Source organism: Salvelinus fontinalis, chromosome 13 (assembly GCF_029448725.1).
Source record: "Salvelinus fontinalis isolate EN_2023a chromosome 13, ASM2944872v1, whole genome shotgun sequence".
NCBI classification, from domain to species: Eukaryota; Metazoa; Chordata; class Actinopteri; order Salmoniformes; family Salmonidae; genus Salvelinus; species Salvelinus fontinalis.
In genome coordinates, this window is record NC_074677.1 from 40,830,876 (window position 1) to 40,853,026 (window position 22,151).

A 22,151-nucleotide genomic window follows, 5' to 3' on the forward strand; every position below is an offset into this window, starting at 1 on the left:
CCCTGGCTGAGCCCAGGGTCCTTTGCCGTCCAGGATCTCTTCCCAAGTCCAAGAGTCCTGGGTTGTTGGGCGCTGCTGCTGCTGCTGTTGCTGCCCTTTTCCACTCCGCTTGGTCCTTTGGTGGTGGGTGTTTCTGTTATTGCAGATTTCCTCCTCTTCGTCAGAAGAGGTACTCTCTAACCTGTGAAAAACCCACTAAATCCAAATGAAAAGACCCCACACAATAAATACAAATTCACATAGTGCCTACATTCTTCATAAAATCAGAATAATTAATTGGATCGTTTCCTGCATGTGACTGGTCGTCGTCGCACAACCTCGGCCTCCCAAGAAACTGAGCACTGCTTCCAAAACATATTCCGGGCGTTCTGCCAATTGGTCTGAGAAGGAGGTCATGACACCCAGTCACCTGCATGAACCAAGGATGATACAGTCCCTACAATTCAATGCCATCTCTTCATAGACAAGAAAATATTGAATGCATAAAGCAATGCATGTAAGCAATAGTTCATAATGTAAGACAATGTCATAATCTAAGCAGAAATATTCAACCAAGCAAAATATGAAACGTTTTAAAAGAATGCTTTATTACAAGTACATTATCTTTGTAAATGGCTTCTGCTGTGCCACTGAGTTTAAAATGTTTAACATTCTACACATACCATATACAGTTCTAAACTGCCAGTGTCAAAGAAGGCCAAGTGGATCCTTTCTCAGCAAAGCGCTTGCTCCTAGTTTAGTAAAGAACACCTTGCAATCACAGAGTCTGGGCATTCAGCCAATGTTCCCCTCCCACTGAGCCGACCTTGTGAGAGCAAACCTCTGTCAACAGGTGCATTTCTAAGTATGCGAAAGGTCAATATTCACTGTCTTCAGCAGTAAAGGGTAGCCGTCGTTGTCATGGTCTGAAACACACATTTATTTAACCTTTGTTTAACCAGGTAGGCAAGTTGAGAACAAGTTCTCATTTACAACTGTGACCTGGCCAAGATAAAGCAAAGCAGTTCGACACATACAACAGAGTTACACATGGAGTAAAACAAACATACAGTCAATAATACAGTACAAAAACAAGTCTATATACAATGTGAGCAAATGAGGTGAGATAAGGGAGGTAAAGGCAATAAAAAGGCCATGGTGGCGAAGTAAATACAATATAGCAATTAAAAACACTGAAATTAGAGATTTGCAGTTGGTGAACGTTCAAAGTAGAAATACTGGGGTGCAAGACAGCAAAATAAATAAATACAGTAGGGGATGAGGTAATCGTTTGGGCTATTTATAGCTGGACTATGTACAGGTGCAGTGATCTGTGAGCTGCTCTGGCAGCTGGTGCTTAACCTGTCTAGGAACGGGGTTCGTTACGCTAGCGGAACCCCTCGCCAACAGCCAATGAAATTGCAGGGCGCCAAATTCAATCAACAGAAATCTCATAATTCTAATTTCTCAAACATACAAGTAATAGACACCACTTTAAAGATAAATTCTCGTTAATCAAACCACAGTGTCCGATTTCAAAAAGGCTTTTCGGCGAAAGCAGAACATATCATTATGTTAGGTCAGCAACTAGTCACAGAAAGCATACAGCGATTTTTGAACCAAAGAGAGGAGTCACAAAAAGCAGAAATAGAGATAAAATAAATCACTAACCTTTGATATTCTTCCTCAGATGACACTCCCGGGACAACATGTTACACAATACATGTATGTTTTGTTCGATCAAGTTCATATTTATATCCAAAAACCTCAGTTTACATTTGGCTTTGCCTCCAAAACATTCCGTGAATATGCACAGAGCCACATCAATTTACAGAAATATTCATAATAAACATTGATAAAAGATAGAAGTGTTATTCACAGAGTTAAAGATATACTTCTCCTTAATGCAACCGCAGTGTCAGATTTTTAAAAAAACTTTACGGAAAAAGCAAACCATGCAATAATCTGAGTACGGCGCTCAGAGACCAACACAGCCCAAACAGATATCCACCATGCTGGAGTCAACAGAAGTCAGAAATAGCATTATAAATATTCACTTACCTTTGATGATCTTCATCAGAATGCACTCCCAGGAATCCCAGTTCCACAATAAATGTTTGATTTGTTCGATAAAGTTCATAATTTATGTACAAATACGTCCTTTTTATTAGCGCGTTTAGCGCGTTTAGCCCAGTATTCCAAATTCATGACGCTCAATCACTAGGATCAGACGAAATGTCAAAATGTTCCGTTACAGTCCGTAGAAACATGTCAAACGAAGTATAGAATCAATCTTTAGGATGTTTTTAACATAAATCTTCAATAATGTTCCAACCGGAGAATTCCTTTGTCTTCAGAAATGCATTGGAACTCAAGCTAACTCTCACGTGAACACGCATGGTCAGCTCGTGGCTCTCTGGGAGAGACCTTACTCAATCCCCTCTCATTCGCCCCCACTTCACAGTAGAAGCATCAAACAAGGTTCTAAAGACTCTTGACATCTAGTGGAAGCCTTAAGAAGTGCAATATGACCCCATAGACACTGTGTATTCGATAGGCCAAGAGTTAAAAAACTACAAACCTCAGATTTCCCACTTCCTGGTTGGATTTTTCTCAGGTTTTTGCCCGCCATATGAGTTCTGTTATACTCATAGACATAATTCAAAAAGTTTTAGAAACTTCGGAGTGTTTTCTATCCAAATCGACTAATACTATGCATGTATTAGCAACTGGGACTGAGTTGCAGGCAGTTTACTCTGTGCACACTTTTCATCCAAACGTGAAAATGCTTCTCCCTAGCCCAAACAGGTTCAAGCTGGTGAGGGAGATAAGTGTTTCCAGTTTCAGAGATTTTTTTTTCTTCGTTCCAGTCATTGGCAGCAGAGAACTGGAAGGAGAGCCGGCCAAAGGAGGAATTGGCCCTGGGGGTGACCAATGAAATACACCTGCTGGAGCGCGTGCTACGGGTGGGTGCTGCTATGGTGACCAGCGAGCTGAGATAAGGTGGGACTTTACCTAGCAGGGTCTTGTAGATGACCTGGAACCAGTGGGTTTGGCGACGAGTATGAAGCGAGGGCCAGCCAACGAGAGCGTACAGGTCGCAGTTGTGGGTAGTATATGGGGCTTTGGTGACAAAACGGATGGCACTGTGATAGACTGCATCCAATTTGTTGAGCAGGGTGTTGGAGGCTATTTTGTAAAATGACATTGTCAAAGTCGAGGATCGGTAGGATGGTCAGTTTTACGAGGATATGTGGCAGCATGAATGAAGGATGCTTTGTTGCGAAATAGGAAGCCAATTCTAGATTTAACTTTGGATCGGAGATGTTTGATGCGAGTCTGGAAGGAGAGTTTACAGTCTAACCAGACACCTAGGTATTTGTAGTTGTCCACATATTCTAAGTCAGAGCCGTCCAGAGTAGTGATGCTGGGCGGGCGGGCAGGTGTAGGCAGCGATCGGTTGAAGAGCATGCATTTAGTTTTACTTGTATTTAAGAGCAGTTGGAGGCTACGGAAGGAGAGTTGTATGGCATTGAAGCTCGTCTGGAGGGTAGGTAACAGTGTCCAAAGAAGGGCCAGAGGTATACAGAATGGTGTTTTCTGCGTAGAGGTGGATCAGAGACTCACCAGCAGCAAGAGCAACATCATTGATGTATACAGAGAAAAGAGTTGGCCCAAGAATTGAACCCTGTGGCATCCCCATAGAGACTGCCAGGGGCCCGGACAACAGGCCCTCCGATTTGACACACTGAACTCTATCAGAGAAGTAGTTGTTGAACCAGGCGAGGCAATCATTTGAGAAACCGAGGCTGTTGAGTCTGCTGATGAGGATGTGGTGATTGACAGAGTCGAAAGCCTTGTCCAGGTCAATGAATACGGCTGCACAGTATTGTTTCTTATCGATGGAGGTTAAGATATCGTTTAGGACCTTGAGCGTGGCTGAGGTGCACCCATGACCAGCTCTGAAACCAGATTGAATAGCGGAGAAGGTACGGTGGGATTTGAAATGGTTGGTAATCTGTTTGTTAACCTGTCTAGGATCAGCGTGGCGCTAGCGGCACACCCCCCCCCCCCCCCCACTGAAAAACCAGTGCCGCGAAATTCAAAAAAAATATTTTTTTAAAATATTTAACTTTCACACATTAAAGTCCAATACAGCTAATGAAAGACACAGATCTTGTGAATCCAGTCAACATTTCCGATTTTTAAAATGTTTTACAGGGAAGACACAATATGTAAAGATGTACATCTATTACCTAAAAACACATTAGCATAATCCACCATCTTTTATTTGTCCACCAACACCAGTAGCCATCACCAATTCGGCTAAACTAAGATATTTATAGCCCCTAACCAACAAAAAAACTCATTAGATGACAGTCTGATAACATATTTATGGTATGGGATAGGTTTTGTTAGAAAAAAGTGCATATTTCAGGTATATGGCATAGTTTACAATTGCACCCACCATCACAAATGGACTAGAATAATTACAATGAGCAACGTGTTTACCTAACTACTAATCATCAAACATTTCGTAAAAATACACAGCATACACGAATCGAAAGACACAGATCCTGTGAATACAGACAATATTTCAGATTTTCTAAGTGTCTTACAGCGAAAACACAATAAATCGTTATATTAGCTTAGCACATAGCAATTAGCAGCCCAGCATTGATTCTAGCCAAAGTGAGCGATAAAAGTCAACATCGCCAAAAGATATTAATTTTTTCACTAACCTTCTCAGAATTCTTCCGATGACACTCCTGTAACATCACATTACAACATGCATATACAGTTTGATCGAAAATGTTTATATTTAGCCACCAAAATCATGGTTAGACAATGTGAAATGTAGCTCAGCTGGTCAGAAAATGTCCTTGCGCCACTTAGACAGTGATCTACTCTTATACATAAATACTCATAAACGTGACTAAAAAATATAGGGTGGACAGGGATTGATAGACAATTTAATTCTTAATACAATTGCGTTATTACATTTTTTAATTTATCCTTACTTTTCAATACAGTTTGCGCCAAGCGAAGCTACGTCAAAAAACATGGCGTCCTAAGCCACTAAAATGTTTCGACAGAAACACGATTTATCATAATAAAAATGTCCTACCTTGAGCTGTTCTTCCATCAGTATCTTGGGCAAAGGATCCTTTCTTGGGAGAAATCGTCTTTTGGTGGAAAGCTGTCCTCTTGCCATGTGGAAATGTCAACTGCGTTCGGGATGAACTGAAAAGCGTGCCCAACTTTTCACATCGTTGCAAAAATAAATGTCCCAAAATCGCACTAAACGGATATAAATTGCTATAAAACGCTTTAAATTAACTACTTTATGATGTTTGTAACTCCTATAACGAGTGAAAAGATGACCGGAGAAATATAACAGGCTAAACTAACGCTTGGAACAGGAGAGGGTCGGTGTCTTCCACGCGCGTTACGCAGCAAGAAAAGACTTGCTAGCTAAAGGTTTTTTTCATTTGTAGGGCCTGTGAACGCGCAATCGACCCCGTTGGAATCGTCATCACGTAAAGGCATCCAGGGGAAGACGTAAGAAGTGTCCGTATAGTCATAGCAACGACAGTGCCCTTTTAACTGACTTCAGAAAAGTGGCCAACATTTCTCAAATCTGACTCCATGTCAGGGAAATTGCTGTAGAATGGGCTCTGTTCCACTTAGAGACAAAATTTCAACTCCTATAGAAACTATAGACTGTTTTCTATCCAATAATAATAATAATATGCATATTGTACGATCAAGGATTTTGTGGGAAGCCGTTTAAAAAATTTGCCAAATTAGCATAAATAGTCTAAACAGCGCCCCCATCCCCAACAGGTTAACTTGGCTTTCGAAGACCTTAGAAAGGCAGGGTAGGAGGGCCTCTCGGTGGCGCAGTGTTCTAGGGCACTGCATCGCAGCGCTAGCTGCGCCACCAGAGTTTCTGGGTTCACGCCCAGGCTCTGTCGCAGCCGGCCGCGACCGGGAGGTCCGTGGGGCGACGCACAATTGGCCTAGCGTCGTCCGGGTTAGGGAGGGTTTGGCCGGTAGGGATATCCTTGTCTCATCGCACTCCAGCGACTCCTGTGGCGGGCCGGGCGCAGTGCGTGCTAACCGAGGGGGCCAGGTGCACGGTGTTTCCTCCGACACATTGGTGCGGCTGGCTTCCGGGTTGGAGGCGCACTGTGTTAATTAAGAAGCAGTGCGGCTTGGTTGGGTTGTGCTTCGGAAGACGCATGGCTTTCAACCTTCGTCTCTCCCGAGCCCGTACGGGAGTTGTAGCGATGGGACAAGATAGTAATTACTAGCGATTGGATACCACGAAAATTGGGGAGAAAAGTTGTAAAAGAAAAAAAAAAAAAAAAAAAAAAAAAAGAAAGGCAGGGTAGGATAGATATAGGTCTGTAGCAGTTTGGGTCAAGAGTGTCCCCCCCTTTGAAGAGGGGGATGACCGCAGCTGCTTTCCAATCTTTGGGAATCTCAGACGACACGAAAGAGAGGTTGAACAGGCTAGTAATAGGGGTTGCAACAATTTCTGCACATAATTTTAGAAAGGGTCCAGATTGTCTAGCCCGGCTGATTTGTAGGGGTCCAAATTTTGCAGCTCTTTCAGAACATCAGCTGACTAGATTTGGGAGAAGGAGAAATGGGGAAGGCTTGGGCGAGTTGCTGTGGGGGGTGCAGTGCTGTTGACCGGGGTAGGGGTAGCCAGGTGGAAACCATGGCCAGCCGTAGAAAAATGCTTATTGAAATTCTCAATTATAGTGGATTTATCGGTGGTGACAGTTTCCTATCCTCAGTGCAGTGGGCAGCTGGGACGAGGTGCTCTTATTCTCCATGGACTTTACAGTGTCCCAGAACTTTTTTGAGTTTGTGTTGCAGGAAGCAAATTTCTGCTTGAAAAAGTTAGCCTTGGCTTTTCTAATTGCCTGTGTATATTTGTTCACATAGGGCCATTACTAAATTATTAACTTTTTCCTAATCATTAGTGTTACCCAAACCATAGAATGGAGTAATAATAATTGGAAATGGTCAAAAAAACTCTAGCCCAGCGGGCACCATTTTCACCCACGGCTTATCTATTTGTCGATCTCAAAGCGCAATCCTTCTAATTATTATTTAACTTCTCTAGGATAGGGGGCAGCATTTTCACGTTTGGATGAAAAGCGTGCCCAGAGTAAACTGCCTCCTACTCAGTCCCAGATGCTAATATATGCATATTATTATTAGTATTGTATAGACAACACTCTGAAGTTTCTTAAACTGTTTGAATCATGTCTGTGACTATAACATAACTTATTTGGCAGGTAAAACCCCGAGGACAAACCATTCAGATTATTTTTTTGAGGTCACTCTTTTCAATGGGTTTTCATTGGGAATACAGATTTCTAAAGGACCTTCCTGCAGTTCCTATCGCTTCCACTGGATGTCAGTCTTTAGAAACTGGTTGAGGTTTTTCCTTTGAGAAATGAAGAAGTAGCCATGTTCAGAATGAGGCTCCAGTGAAGTGTACTGTTTGTTAGAGGCGCGTGACCAGAAAGCATGCTACACATTGTTTTCCTCCGGTATTGAACACAGATCATACCGTCTTCAATTTTATCGATTATTTACATTAAAAAATACCTAAAGTTGTATTACAAAAGTAGTTTGAAATGTTTGGACAACGCTTACAGGTAACTTTTGAGATATTTTGTAGTCACATTGTGCAAGTTAGAACCGGTGTTTTTCTGGATCAAACGAGCCAAATAAATGGACAGTGATGATATATATCGACGGAATTAATCGAACAAAAGGACAATTTGTGATGTTTATGGGACATATTGGAGTGCCAACAGAAGAAGCTCGTCAAAGGTAAGGCATTAATTATATCTTTATTTCTGTGTTTTGTGTCATGCCTGGAAGGTTGAAATATGATGGTCTGTGATTGTTAGCTGGGGTGCTATCCTCAGATAATAGCATTGTTTGCTTTCGCCGTAAAGCATTTTTGAAATCTGATACGTTGGCTGGATTCACAACAAGTGTAGCTTTAATTTGGTATATTGAATGTGTGATTTCATGAAAGTTACATTTGTATAGTAATTTATTTGAATTTGGCGCTCTGCATTTTCACTGGATGTTGGCCAGGTGGGACGCTACCGTCCCACATATCCCAGAGAGGTTTTAGCCTTGTATTGAAACCTCAGCTTCAAATGACTAAAATCTGAAATTAGTTAGAGTGATATCCAAAAACCACAAATAACAATAATTTACATTATGTCAACACTCATTCAATGTACATCAACCATCCTTATCAATATCTTTGTCACTATCACTTATCGTAATATTTAGAGAACAAAACAAACATGATTATTCTCCCCTTATTAGGCAATGTTCTCATTGTAGTCTACCCTAATAATGTTACTCTATATTTTATTACCAACCTCTGTTGGATATTCACTCTCTGTTGGATATTCACTTTCGGTTTCTTTTAGTTTATAACTTTCACTATAACTGACCTGCACTGTCCATCAGTCCCCTGTAGATGGCAGTCTGTTGATAATAAGTCTGGCGCCTGAGACGGCGAAGACAGGAAATCAGACACTTTCCATTTTGCCTACTCACGAATTGGTTTAGAACGTCAATGTTTGGAATATCAACAAAAAGTCCATCGGGAGTACAATACATGCTAGTCTTAAATTTAAAAAAAATCTCTACATGTTCAACATTTCAATGGTTCCATTTAACAGGGCATAGGTTGTGTTTCAAAATGTATTACCAGGACGAAGGAAATCCCATAAGCATTTATTGTTTTATTAGTTAGGGGTAAGTCAATTCCTTGCACTTTTACCAAAAGTCGCCATACGCCAGTCTTTTTCTGAGACTATTTCCCAGACCCTGTAGGCAGTCATATAATGCTTTAACCTTATCTTTATCAAATGATCCATGAAGGGACCAATTCAGAATAGTTTTCTTACCCCTTACGTACGTCTACGTTTGGGTGTGCAAGTTTGTATATTATTATTTCCATTATTACTTCATCAAATCTCCAGTAATGAATTATAAACACAAACAATTTCTCATTCATTTTTTCATATCTTCACAGAATCCATATATTGGAACCCCTAGATAACATTCTATATCAAAACGTATTAACCAAATACAGTATTCAACTCTCACTTCTCTATTTTCACTACTCATAGCGCTCAGGCTGCATAGACATTTATCCTATGCCTACAAACAATACTGCCAATGCCAAATCCCCACTCTGGGATTTAGGATCCTTGTCACTTTTTTCACCACAAATTCATTTTTAAATTGACTTACTGAAATTCAGTGGGTTGTCCTATTCAGGTTCGTGAATGTGACGTGTTCCCCCAGGCAATCATCAGTGGAGGTCTGGTCAGGGCGGGTCCACGTCATTTTTTGGTCCGACAGGAATTTCCTTCACTCTCCCACGAAGAGAGCCACCGGTGTCTCCTACGCAGACCTTCACTGATGCTCCCCGCAGACAGAATCACACATCGTTTTTCGTGATGCCATTAAACTACGTCCACCCGCATCGCACTATGCAGTAGAGCATCCCACTTCTGACACCAATCCTATCCTAATTCCTCTCTCACTCATCCTCACTCACACACAAAATAGAGGACACTTCTGACACCAATCCTATCCTAGTTTCTCTCTCACTCATCCTCACTCACACACAAAATAGAGGAGTGATCAGTTCCTACAACCTAAATCGTATAATTGCATGGCTGCTAAAATATTGCCCAATTCGTCATTGAACCACTGGAGAAATAATCCAAATTTGTATCTTACCCACATAAAAAGTTAACAGTTTTGCTATGATACTTAGTTTCAACTGTATGAGAAGCAGTTATTTTTGTCCACTGATCTCTTAGGGCTGTCTGTTGGCTGTGGGCTTCAATTCTACAGAAGTATTTTATTATTTCTAAAATGAGGTTAATAGCTATCACAGGTGCACCTTACTATTTTATACCATATAATATCAATGCACTTCTATTAATCTCTTACTGATCAGTTCCACAGGCTCACCTAGTTGAGAACGTTCCTCAGAACGTTCCTCAGACACACGAGTCTCGTTGCCTAGAACCAACAGGCTCACCTAATTGAGAGTGCTCCTCAGAATCTCCCACACTAGTCTTGTTGCCTAAGGCCCACCAGTTGCTACTGGCTTTTTACAAAAATAATTGCTTTCAAGAAAAAACAATCTCACCTCTATAGTCTATGTTCAGGTACACACCTGCTGACGCGTCCTACTTGGATCTTAGGCGGGTTCCATCTGCTCACTCTTGGAGTGTGGTTTGCTCTGAGTACCCAATGAGGGTTACTCCTGTGCATTTTACCCAGGTCCTCAGGAGCAGACAGCAGATGAAGGTCAGCATCCCATCCTCGTTGACAAGAATGTCGTGGAAGTGCTAAAGAATCAGGAGAGACTTAGATAATTCTTCAAGCAATCATACTTGAATATCAATTAATTATCGCAATAATGTCATACCCGCAGAAACTGGGGAACGTAACAGTATGACAATTGAGTACTTTTTCCACCTCTGTCCACACAGCTGTGCCCTTGGAAGATAGTAGAAGACAGCATGGACCGAAATACTGTGGTCACTCTCAGAGACTCTTGACTGTGTGACTAAGTTGAACAGAAGCAGAGTGGAAAAATATCAGCTCTTTCTTACAAGACCTTCAAACAGGCAGTGGAAATATACAGGTTTAAGGTTCCTACAGCGCATGTGCATAACAAAGTTTAGCATTAAGAACTATTAAAGTAATTCTTCATTACATTGTCTTTTCTATACAAGCTTAAAGAGGTTATACAGGATTTTTCCCTCACACTGTTGGAGGAGCGATTGGAAAGGTAGGAGGGACATCCCAGCTTCAAGTGGTTTCAGATTTCACATCCTATGTCACACCGGCGCAAAAAAAGTATACTACTCTGTCCGTGGTGAACAAAATAAACAAAATCATTTAGGCTCTTAATGCATCTGTGCATTGGTAGATGTGCTATACTAAACAGTTATTACACTGCTATAGACTTTCATTACACTATTATTGACTTTTCTAAACACGTATTACTTTTTATTTTTTTAATTGAGCCTTTATTTAACTAAGCCAGTCAGTTAAGAACAAATTCTTATTTACAATGATGGCCTACCCCGGCCAAACCCTAACCATGCTGGGCCAATTGTGCGCCGCCCTATGGTACTCCCAATCACGGCCGGTTGTGATATAGCCTGAAATCGAACCAGGGTCTGTAGTGACACCTCTAGCACTGAGATGCAGTGCCTTAGACCGCTGCTCCAGTCGAGAGCAAATTCTTACATTGCTACAGTACATTGTTAAAACAATAGACCTACATTGTGAAGAGTGGGTGAAATCATAAATGGTTTGCATTAGCACGGGAGCTGAAGTGGACCAGTTGTCCATATGAAATAAGTTACTAGAGACAGAAAAAGCATGTCACAGACACAGACAAAAAAAAAAAAAAAAAAATCAAACTTACAAAATTCAATTTACATTGCTACAAAGAAATACATATAATGACGCTAATCTTCATGGTATGACAACATTGTCTCACGCCAGATAGCGCAATGGCCATCTGCTAGTTAGCGGGTACGATATGTAACGGATGTGAAATGGCTAGCTAGTTAGCGGGTACGCGCTAGTAGCGTTTTAAATAATGTATTGTTTGTATTTTCAATAAATGTATGTCTACGCTACTTTAAACTATATATATATATATATATATATATATATATATATATATATATATATATATATATATATACAGTAAATCGATCTTTGTTAAATTATTTAAATAATGTATTGTTTGTATTTTCAATAAATGTATGTCTACGCTACTTTAAACTATATACTTTTTACAATTTTAAATCAGAAAAACGTCCAGAAAACAGTCAAGTAACATTTTGTCAAGGGGACTTTTATTTGCAGTATGATCACGTGGCCGAGGTTCACAACGCTCGGACTTTCCTCATCACATTGGGAACTGGATATTATCATGGGCGAGATGTTTCTCAGTTGTTCAGAAACCTTTCCCGTTGACATTGTAAGGTTACGACCGTCTTCATCGTCAACGTGTCTGTTGTAAGCGACGTGGGGGCGTTATATCTGGTAAAATTGAAACGAAATTGTACGTGTCAGATGTGTTTTTCATTCAATGACCATTGTTGTCGTTACAGCACCATAATCGCTCGCTGGAGCTTGATATGGCTGCCTATCTGCTTCATAATGCATTTGAAATAGTATGTCAGGCATTATCATTTATTTGTCCAACAAAACTGCTTTTGGTGATGATGCTCAGGAAGAACAGCCGCGCGCTATTCTATTTTACTCGCTGTGTCCATCACCGGTCTACACCGGTTGATCCAGCGCAACATTCACAGCCATTACATTGCATAACGGATTGCGCATAGAGTGAGATAATCCCAGGCAGCAACGCTCACATGCATTGCATTTTATTTGTTACATTAGAATTACGTAAATCGATGACAGTTGTTGTTAACTTGCATTGAGAATTATAAATGGTTACAGATGATCCCAATGAACGTGTGCCATATGCAGGGACATTAGTGTTTATATAGGTAGCCATTGTATTAAGTACGAGTTCCCACACACAGTTTGCGGTATACTGTGCTGTATACTTTTGGATGATGATGATGACGATGATAATGGGTAGTGTCAGCTATTATCTGCTCTAGAAGCTCTTGTTGTTCTGAACATGGCCAGAGAGTGCCTCAGCCAAAGACCTGCCTGTCTGTCATGTCTTCTGCTGATTGCTGTATTTTGGTTCCTTTTCAGCTTCACAGGGCTGTGCTCCTTTGCGTCTCCCACAATGCTTTGTCAGCAGGCCTTACTGTCTGAGAGTGAGCCAGATAATAAACCCAGCCTATTGTAGCGGCCATTACCTCTATTCAGCACTACACACACGCGGTAAGCATGGGCAAGCCTCTGCCTCTGTTATCTAACCTAACCTACATTTCAGGTTGTATTTGTCAGTAAAGACTTTGTCCTCCCTGACACAGATGACTCCAGATTGCTTTCTCAAATAGCACCCGGGAGAATAGAACACCAGAACAGAGCAGAACACCATATCAGCTGTCAAGCAGTGAAACATTGACTCACCTGAGCAGCGCAATGTTGTCAATAAACAAACTGTTGCCATTGTTTTAACTACGGTTGCTTACAGTCTTTGGCCACCCGCTCAAGCATGCAACTGGAAGTTTTGTCCTTTTCCCCATGGTTATCTGAATCACTCACATCTAAGTAGTGCATGTTCATATTGCATACATCATTTTGATTATGACATTCTTTCTCTGAGGTGAGCATGTACACTGTTCATTTCATTATGAATAGCCTCAAATGACCACAAAATAGGTTGTTCTGGGTTGATGAAATTAGATACAGGTATTCAAAATAGTCTCTTTATCCCTTCAAGGTCCAGTCCCATCTTTTGTTAATCTAAACAATAACCCATTGTGAGCCATAACAGAGACAGCCTTCTGCAACAATGTCCAGGTCAGGAGATATACCAGGTAAGGATGGGGGGCAGTAAGAGTGGGCATTACAGTGTTGTGTACTTGTTTAAAATGGTGATGGTATACTGTATGGAAACTGCTTCCAATATGCTTCCAACACCTATAGAGTGGCAAGATACACTGATCATCATTTTATGTATTTTGAGCAGATTTTAAGTTATTTTAGACAGTGTTTTAATGCTTGAACACTCCCTCCTCAGCCCTGGAGTCTGGGACCCCAGAGGGGCTCCTGGGAGGCATGTCCCTGCCCATTGGCATGACCCGCCGTGCCATGAGCTATGATGACAACATGGAGGCGCCCATGTCGCCCCCTCCCTCTGACATCAACATCAACAACCTATGGGGGAGGAGGCCCGTGGTACCAGACAGGAGGTTCAGTCATCTGGCCGAGGTAGATATCACACACAATGTTCCACTGATCTATAGCCTCACGTAGTTAAGACAGTGATCCGTGTTCGTCCGTATTCATAAAGCGTCTCAGAGTAGAAGTGTCGATCTAGAATCATGTCCCCCTCTGTCCATGTAATGTTATTCATAATGATCTAAAAGACTAAACTGATCCTAGATCAGCCCTCATACTCCAACACATTTATGGATATGATCCCAGGTGTTTCTATTCATACAAATGTTCCTCTAGCTGCCTGTGTGATCCATGTTTATTTTTTTTATCTCTTGTTTTAAAGGAGGATGAATCTGGAAATGCCCTGACCCATGCTGCCACGTTTGACGCTGGCCTCAGGCCACATATGCCAGTAGTGGTGAAAGCCAAAGCCTCCTCCATCATTATGAACTCTCTGATGACCAGTAAGACTCTTCACTGTGACAATGAATGATGATTACTGTATTATCAACGTGAGCTCATCCAATCCTGTTGCTCGTTAATGGAACACTGAATAGGGTGGGGTATATAGAGTACTAGTCAAAAGTTTGGAGACACCTACTCGTTCCAGGGTTTTTCTTATTTTGACTATATCCTACATTATTAATACATATTGTGTCCTCTGTGTTTTTCCAGAGCAAACCCAGGACAGCATGTACAGGTTTGAGCAGCAGGCTGGGCTGAGAGACACTGTCTACATGCCCCACAAGGGCCTCACTTCTGAGGAGACCCGCCACCACCACCGCATGCCAGAGTCATTCCATGTGAGTCTTTATTTTATCGCTTACTGTGGCCCTACTTTATTATCTGGAGTCTGATAATTATGAACTGAAGAATATGAATCATATTTTATGAATCATATTTTATAAATGGTATTATTCTTGATGATTGGTTTGGTAAAGCATCAACAGTGTAATCAATGAATGCTCCAAATCTCAGTTAGCAATCTACAGTATGTCAAAGAAGAGTGATTATTGAGATTTAACTGTTAATAATATTCATCATACTATATACTTTTTTCCCTTTTGTTGTATTGCCTGTAGAAAATGAATATTCAAAGTATGGACATGGGAGCAGGACATAAGGGAGGACATGAGGAGAAGCAAACATCATCTGCTCAGTCCACCCCAAATAGCACTCCTCAGAGCTCACCCAAACAGAAACGCAGGTAAGTGCAACCATGTCCTCATTACCAGCTGTTTATGGAACACGCTGTACTTTGACCCTGAACACCAAATACACGTGCCCTTGCCCACGTTATCTATATGAGCATGAATATGATGCCTGTTCAGTGGCCACTGTAAAGTGGTTGACCGTCTGGCATTTCTCTGTGTTCCTGGCAGGGGCTGGTTCACCAGCCAGAGCACAACTGTCACTAGCTCAGACCTCAGTACCAGCTCTAATACCAGTGTGGACATGGGTGCTGGTGAGGGGGGAGGAGCAGTCGAACGCTGGGGTGTCTTTGGACCACGTCAGAAATCCACTACCGACACCGGTGCGGACCACACAAACACAGGTAAATGGGATTTGGGGAGGGTGATATTTAACATGTTTTCGTTTGGTAATGGTGTTCCTCTAAACCAGGGGTCCTTCAACTTTTCCTGTGACCCAAATCGTCCTCCAACAACTCAAATTAAGAAGAAATAGTGTGTGATTATAGATGTATTCTCCGAATTTGCGATCCATCTCAGGGCCCACTTTGGATCCCGACCCATAGTTTTAGAAACCTTGTTTAGCTGTAATCCAGTTTACAGGTTGGCTCAATGTTCTTTGATGTGAATTACACATGAATACACTTGTTTTTACATGGTTGTGTACTACATCAGTACACTTTATTTTCTTTGTGTACCAGATATCCTTATCTGTGTTGCCTTGACGCTTTTAGCAAACTATCAATTTATCAGGTGTTTATAGAGTCAATGAAACGTTTTGATCATATACAGTCACTTCCAAAGTTATTGGCATCCTTGATCAAGATGAGACAAAACGACTATAAAATAAATAATACAAATACTGAGCTATATTCCAAAAACATTGACAACTGTATTATTTTATACTAATGCAATTGTTTAGATAGATTTTGATTAAATAGTTGTTTTTTTAAATCTCAAAATGGTAGGTTTGAAAATTATTGTCACCCCTGTTTTCAATACTCCAGCAACCTCCCCTGGCAGGACAGTGACACTGATCCTTTTTCTGAAATGTTTTATGAGATTAGAGCTCACATCCTTGATATCCTTCGTCTGTGCTTATGGACTGCCCTCTTCAATTCAAACCACAGGTTTTCAATGAGTATAAGTCCGGAAACTAAGATGGCCATTGCAAATTGTTGATTTTGTGGTCAATTAACCATTTCTATGTGGACGTGATGTGTGCTTGGAATCATTGACTTGTTGGAAGATATATTTGCTGCCAAGTTTCTGCCTCCTGGGAGAGGCAACCAGGTTTTTGGCTAGTCCTGTTTCCTGGTTCATGATGCTGTTGACCTTAGCAAGTGCCCCAGGAACAGTGGATGCAAAACAGGCCTGTAACATAAATGATCCACCTCTATATTTGACCTGCGCTTTTCTGCACATGCATTGTTCTTTCAATGCTGAACCCACCGCTGGTGTGTGTGGCCACAGAGCTCTATTTTCGTCTCATCTGACCATAGCTCCTGGTTCCAATAAAATCAAATTGAATTTGTCACATGCACTGAATACAACAGGTGTATACCTTACAGTGAAATGCTTACAAGCCCTTAACTTTAACCAACAATGCAGTTTTAAGAAAAATAAGTGTTTAGAAAGTATTTACTAAAATAAACTGAAGTAAAAAATAAATAATAAAAAAAAAACTCTAAATACATTTTTAAAAAGAATAATAAAATAACAGTAGCGAGGCTATATACAGGGGGTACCGGTACCGAGTCAATGTGCGGGGGCACATGTTAGTCAAGGTAATTGAGGTAATATGTACAGTACCAGTCAAAAGTTTGGGCACAGCTGCTCATTCAAGGGTTTAGCTTTATTTTTACTATTTTCTACATTGTAGAATAATAGTGAAGACATCAAAACTATGAAATAACACATATGGAATCATGTTGTAACCCAAAAAGTGTTAAACAAATACAATTGATTTTATATTTTATATTCTTCAAAGTAGCTACTCTTTGCCTTGATGACAGCTTTGCACACTCTTGGCATTCTCTCAACCAGCTTCAACTGGAATGCTTTTCCAACAGTCTTGAAGGAGTTCCCACATATGCTGAGCACTTGTTGGCTGCTTTTCCTTCACTCTGCGGTCCAACTCATCCCAAACCATCTCATTTGGGTTGAGGTGAGGTGATTGTGGAGGCCAGGTCATCAGATGTAGCTCTCCATCACTCTCCTTCTTGGTCAAATAGCCCTTACACAGACTGGAGGTGTTTTGGGTCATTCCCAATAAGTGCAAATCAGATGGGATGGCGTATCGCTGCAGAATGCTGTGGTAGCCATGCTGGTTAAGTGTGCCTTGAATTCAAAATAAATCATAGTGTCACCATCACCATTATTATTATTTTTTACCCATTGCCTGATTTTATGAAGGTCAACAACCATTTGTCTCTTTTTGTTTGTGAGTTCTTTGCCTTTTCAAATGGCAATGGATGACAAATGGATTTTTACATGCGTTTTATCTCATTTTTATCCCCCAGTGAAACAGGAAGCCATAGAAGGTCACTACATTTTCTCTGAGATTAATTTTAAAAAGTTGAACGTTAATGCCGATTTCATTTTGTTTGATTTAATCGATACGATTCTTTAGGGGTGGCAATAATTTTGAGATCTGTTGTTTTTAGATAAAGTTTTACTTTTTAAATAAAATCTCTTTCTCTTAGCAATTGTATTAGTATGAAATAATAGCATTTCCCAATTTTTCTGAGCTTACAACAGCTCAGTATTTATTATTTATTTTAATAAGTCTTTCACTTATCTTTATCAAGGGTGTCAATAATTTTGGAGGCGACCTACAGTTATTGCTCCTACTTAAGATAAGTCCTGTGTTTTTTTTCTCCAGGGGGTTTTGCTCTCCAGTCGTACCGCGGGGCCCAGAAGCCCACCCCCATGGAGGTGATGAAGGCCCAGGCCACTCGGTTGGCTGATGACCCTGCTGTCGACAAACAGGCCCCACCCAAGATGGAGATCCCCACCATGGAGGGCAGTAGACGGTCAGCCCGGCCGCACAAACTCAAACCTCGAGACATGAACATCCTCACTCCCTCAGGTTTCTAAGAGGTACCACGTCATCACTACTCCCTAATGTTGTACTTGGTCAAGTTGTCGTAGCTGGTCTACCCTCTTTCCTCTCCTGACTTTCATGATCTGAAATGAGGTCCCTTTTAATGTATGTGACTGAATCTGACAATCTTCACAATTTCCAAAAAGAAAAGCATCCTGTTGTGTTTGATACTATAGTATTTGGTTTAGAAGTTTTCCTCCCTTGCACTAAAATGTTTTATTTATTTTTTGGTTTCTATTTGTGTGATAAAGTTATTGTGCCATGTTGATTTTGTTTTGCCTCATCCTTTGTCTTGTAAGGGAACTGTGTATTTTTACTTTGTATTTATGGTCCGACTGTGAAAACATTCTGATACACGACAGTGTGCAAATAGTTACTCTCACTGTTTGATAAAAAAAAATGTAACGGCCACAATGTGTAGTGGTTTGATCATTCTGTTTGCTTGTGAATCTCATTCTCCAGAAGTATCACTAGCTTTTCATTGTCTGCAGATTTAAATGCCGATAAGATGTAATGATTCTCATTGTCATGTCTCCCAAGAACTTTGTGGTGATTATTGTTCACCCTCGATGAAGTGTGGTTTTTGTGCATCCGCATTCTTCCTGTCAAGATGACCCTTTTTGAAGTTAAAACGCTGTTAGTAAAACACTGCAGTAGAATATTAATATGACATGTTACATATTTACCAGTGAAGTATGTAATGCTTTGACTATCCCTGTTAAGGTGTTTTTATATTTTATTTTTTTAAGTAGAAAAATCATCCATATACATGGCTGTCCATATATATATATGTATGTCTTCTGTGGACTTTGTTGTAAATATCTGAATAAAAATTAATTCTAACAATCAGCTAAATCTGGTTCCATCAACCATCCAGAAACAGTGAACAGTGGAAAGAAGGTCAGCACTGCACAGGTTAAAGAACCCGGTGGAGAAGGATGGATTTCCATTGTGATTTAGAAATTGAAGTATTTGGACATTTCATAAGGCAAGATCAGCTACTACTGATTGATAGCAATAGAAACCAGCTGCTATTTCACACTGTGAAGTGATCGTCATTTCTTCAGCAGATATACTAATGATTACCAGTAGATGGCATCTGCTCCTTTGTAACACAATCTCTGAATTGGCTGGATAACTCATGGAATGCAACGCTGGGATTTCATTTAAACTGTCTCACCGATATACTGCACTGTGAGATTCCCCCACGTTTACTACTTGTAAATGAAGATGGTGAATATCAATGGCTTAGTTCATGAAAAACATATAGGCTGATATTCCCCCCATTCTTTTCCTCAGCCACCATGGCTTCATTCAAAGCCACCAGTCTCATTGTCACAGGCACAACAGCTCTTTGGGCCACAACAAGAGATATAGGGGAGGAGCCAAGTGTAGTAAAGACAAAAATACATTAGGGACTCTCACTCACCCATATTTCCATTGATTCCCAGTCTTACCATAGCCTATTCTGCAAACTGAAGGCCAGCACTTACTTTTGGGCACCAAACCTTTTTTAATTAATACATTTTAATATATTATGGTGGACGCCTGAGCCTACACAGTGCATTTGGAAGGTATTCAGACCACACAATTTTTCCACATTTAGTTACTCTAAAATTGAATAAAACATTTTTTTCCCTCATCAATCTACCCACAATGACAAAGCAGAAACAAGTTAAACAAATTTGGCACATTTATTACAAATAAAAAAACTCGAATAACATTTACATAAGTATTCAGACCCTTTACTCAGTACTTTGTTGAAGCACCTTTGGCAGCGATTACAGCCTTGAGTCTTCTTGGGTATGATGCTACAAACTTGGCACACCTGTATTTGGGGAGTTTCCCATTCTTCTCTGCAGATCCTCTCAAGCTCTGTCAGGTTGGATGGGGAGCGTCGCTGCACAGCTATTTTCAGGTCTCTCCAGAGATGTTCGATCAGGTTCAAGTCCAGGCTCTGGCTGGGCCACTCAAGGACATTCAGAGACTTGTCCCGAAGCCACTCCTGCCTTGTCTTGGATGTGTGCTTAGAGTTGTTGTCCTGCTGGAAGGTGAACCTTCACCCCAGTCTGAGGTCCTGAGCGCTCTGGAGCAGGTTTTCATCAAGGATCTCTGTACTTTGCTCCGTTCAACTTTCCCTCAATCCTGATTAGTCTCCCAGCCCCTGCCGCTGAAAAACATCCCCAGAGCATGATGCTGCCACCACCATGCTTTACCGTAGGAATGGTGCCAGGTTTCCTCCAGACGTGACGCTTGGCATTCAGGTCAAAGAGTTCAATCTCGGTTTCATCAGACCAGAGAATCTTGTTTCTCATGGTCTGAGTCTCCTTTAGGTGTCTTTTGGCAAACTCTAAGTGGGCTGTCATATACCTTTTACTGAGGAGTAGCTTCCGTCTGGCCACTCTACCATAAAGGCCTGATTGGTGGAGTGCTGCAGAGATGGTTGTCCTTCTGGAAGGTTCTCCCATCTCTACAGAGGAACTCTAGAGCTCTATCAGAGTGACCATCGGGTTGTTGGATTCCTCCCTGACCAAGGCTCTTCTCCCCTGACTGCTCAGTTTGGCTGGGCGGCCAGCTCTAGGAAGAGTCTTGGTGGTTCCAAACTTCTTCCATTTAAGAATGATGGAGGCCACTGTGTTCTTGGGAACCTTCAATGCTGCAGACAGTTTTTGGTACCCTTCCCCAGACCTGTGCCTCGACACAATCCTGTCTCGGAGCTCTATGGACAATTCCTTCGACCTCATTCCTTGGTTTTTGCTCTGACATGCACTCTCAACTGTGGGACCTTATATAGACAGATGTGTGCCTGTCCAAATCATGTCCAATCAATTTAATTTACCCCAGGTGGACGCCAATCAAGTTGTAGAAATATCTCAAGGATGATAAATGGAAACAGGATGCACCTGAGCTCAATTTCGAATCTCATCGCAAAGGGTCTGAATACTTATGTAAATAATTTCCGTTTTTTATTTTTAATACATTAGCAAAAATTTATAAAAACCTGTTTTTACTTTGTCATTATGGGGTATTGTGTTTTTTAAATTCAGTCTATTTAATAATAATGCTGTAACGTAACAAAATGTGGAAAAAGTCAAGGGGTCTGAATACTTTCCAAAGGCACTGTATATTACCAGCATTAACTTTTCTCATCACGGCCACCGTTTGTCCCTGACTTACACTGTCGCGAGTGGCATGTTAATGACAGATTGGTATCTTAATGTATTTTTTGTCCAAATGACTATACATTTGCCAGGGCAACCCTAAATCAATTAGGGGCACGGTTGTCCACCCCCCTCCTTCCCGGCACTCATTCTTCTGGTGTTTCTTCATTTTCTTCTTCAGATAGCTTTACAGTTCATCCTCACAATGGCACACATGTAACTCAAGCCTGTCAAAGTTGATGGCCCTTGATAATGTCCCAATTTCAATATCTGGGGAATAATCAGATGTCCCAATCAAACTAATCTCTCACCTGAGCTACCACCACCATTCTGTCTCGCCCATTTTCCGACCCATGCACCAGCAGCATGAGAGAAGTTTGGATGTGATCTCTCCATGCTCACTCCACATGGACTCATGCTGCACTCCTGGGAGAAAATGTAGTTGATAGCTTCGACTGGATGCTGTACACAGTTTGCTGGCTTGGTCTCAGGTATAAGTGTTAAAGGAGAGGGCCATAGTGAGCACCATTGTTACTATTATTTCAGCCGGTTAGTAGTTGTATGGCTTTCGATTCTGCCCCTGTCACCCCGCTAAATGTAATACTTTTTCCTGTCGCAAATTTTGCCAATTTATCATCGTAAGGAATCAATGATATTTCACCGCCGGTATCTACAAAGAAGTTGTGTGAGACGTGGCCTCCTACGTCTCCTTCCACATAGAAACCGTCCTCTCGCCGAACCACAATCGACCGCACAGAGGCCAGCTACATTTTTCCCATATTCAAGCCGAATTGGTAGAATGCT

At 41.2% G+C, this 22,151-nt stretch overlaps 1 protein-coding gene and 1 long non-coding RNA gene across 5 annotated transcripts; one reads left to right on the top strand and one right to left on the bottom strand.

Moving 5' to 3' along the window:
* Positions 1–566: 566 nt before the first annotated feature.
* LOC129868680 (uncharacterized) lies at positions 567–9,745 on the bottom strand. The gene is made up of 2 exons (XR_008761792.1): positions 9,292–9,745; positions 567–905 (listed from the first exon to the last, which is right to left on the bottom strand). It is a non-coding gene; the product is annotated as an uncharacterized LOC129868680 (long non-coding RNA).
* Positions 9,746–11,941: 2,196 nt separating this feature from the next.
* LOC129868681 (putative monooxygenase p33MONOX) lies at positions 11,942–19,035 on the top strand. Of its 4 annotated transcripts, none has more exons than XM_055942858.1 (9): positions 11,942–12,145; positions 12,814–12,945; positions 13,451–13,547; positions 13,751–13,941; positions 14,234–14,354; positions 14,566–14,693; positions 14,973–15,097; positions 15,273–15,445; positions 17,965–19,035. In XM_055942858.1, exons 3-9 carry the CDS (start codon positions 13,523–13,525, stop codon positions 18,177–18,179), a joined length of 978 nt encoding a protein of 325 aa, XP_055798833.1. In that variant the 5' UTR covers positions 11,942–12,145; positions 12,814–12,945; positions 13,451–13,522; the 3' UTR covers positions 18,180–19,035. The 4 variants fall into 4 exon arrangements, with proteins under 4 accessions (XP_055798833.1, XP_055798834.1, XP_055798836.1 ...); XM_055942859.1 differs by having other exon boundaries at positions 11,942–12,126; XM_055942861.1 differs by lacking the exon at positions 12,814–12,945.
* Positions 19,036–22,151: the final 3,116 nt, after the last annotated feature.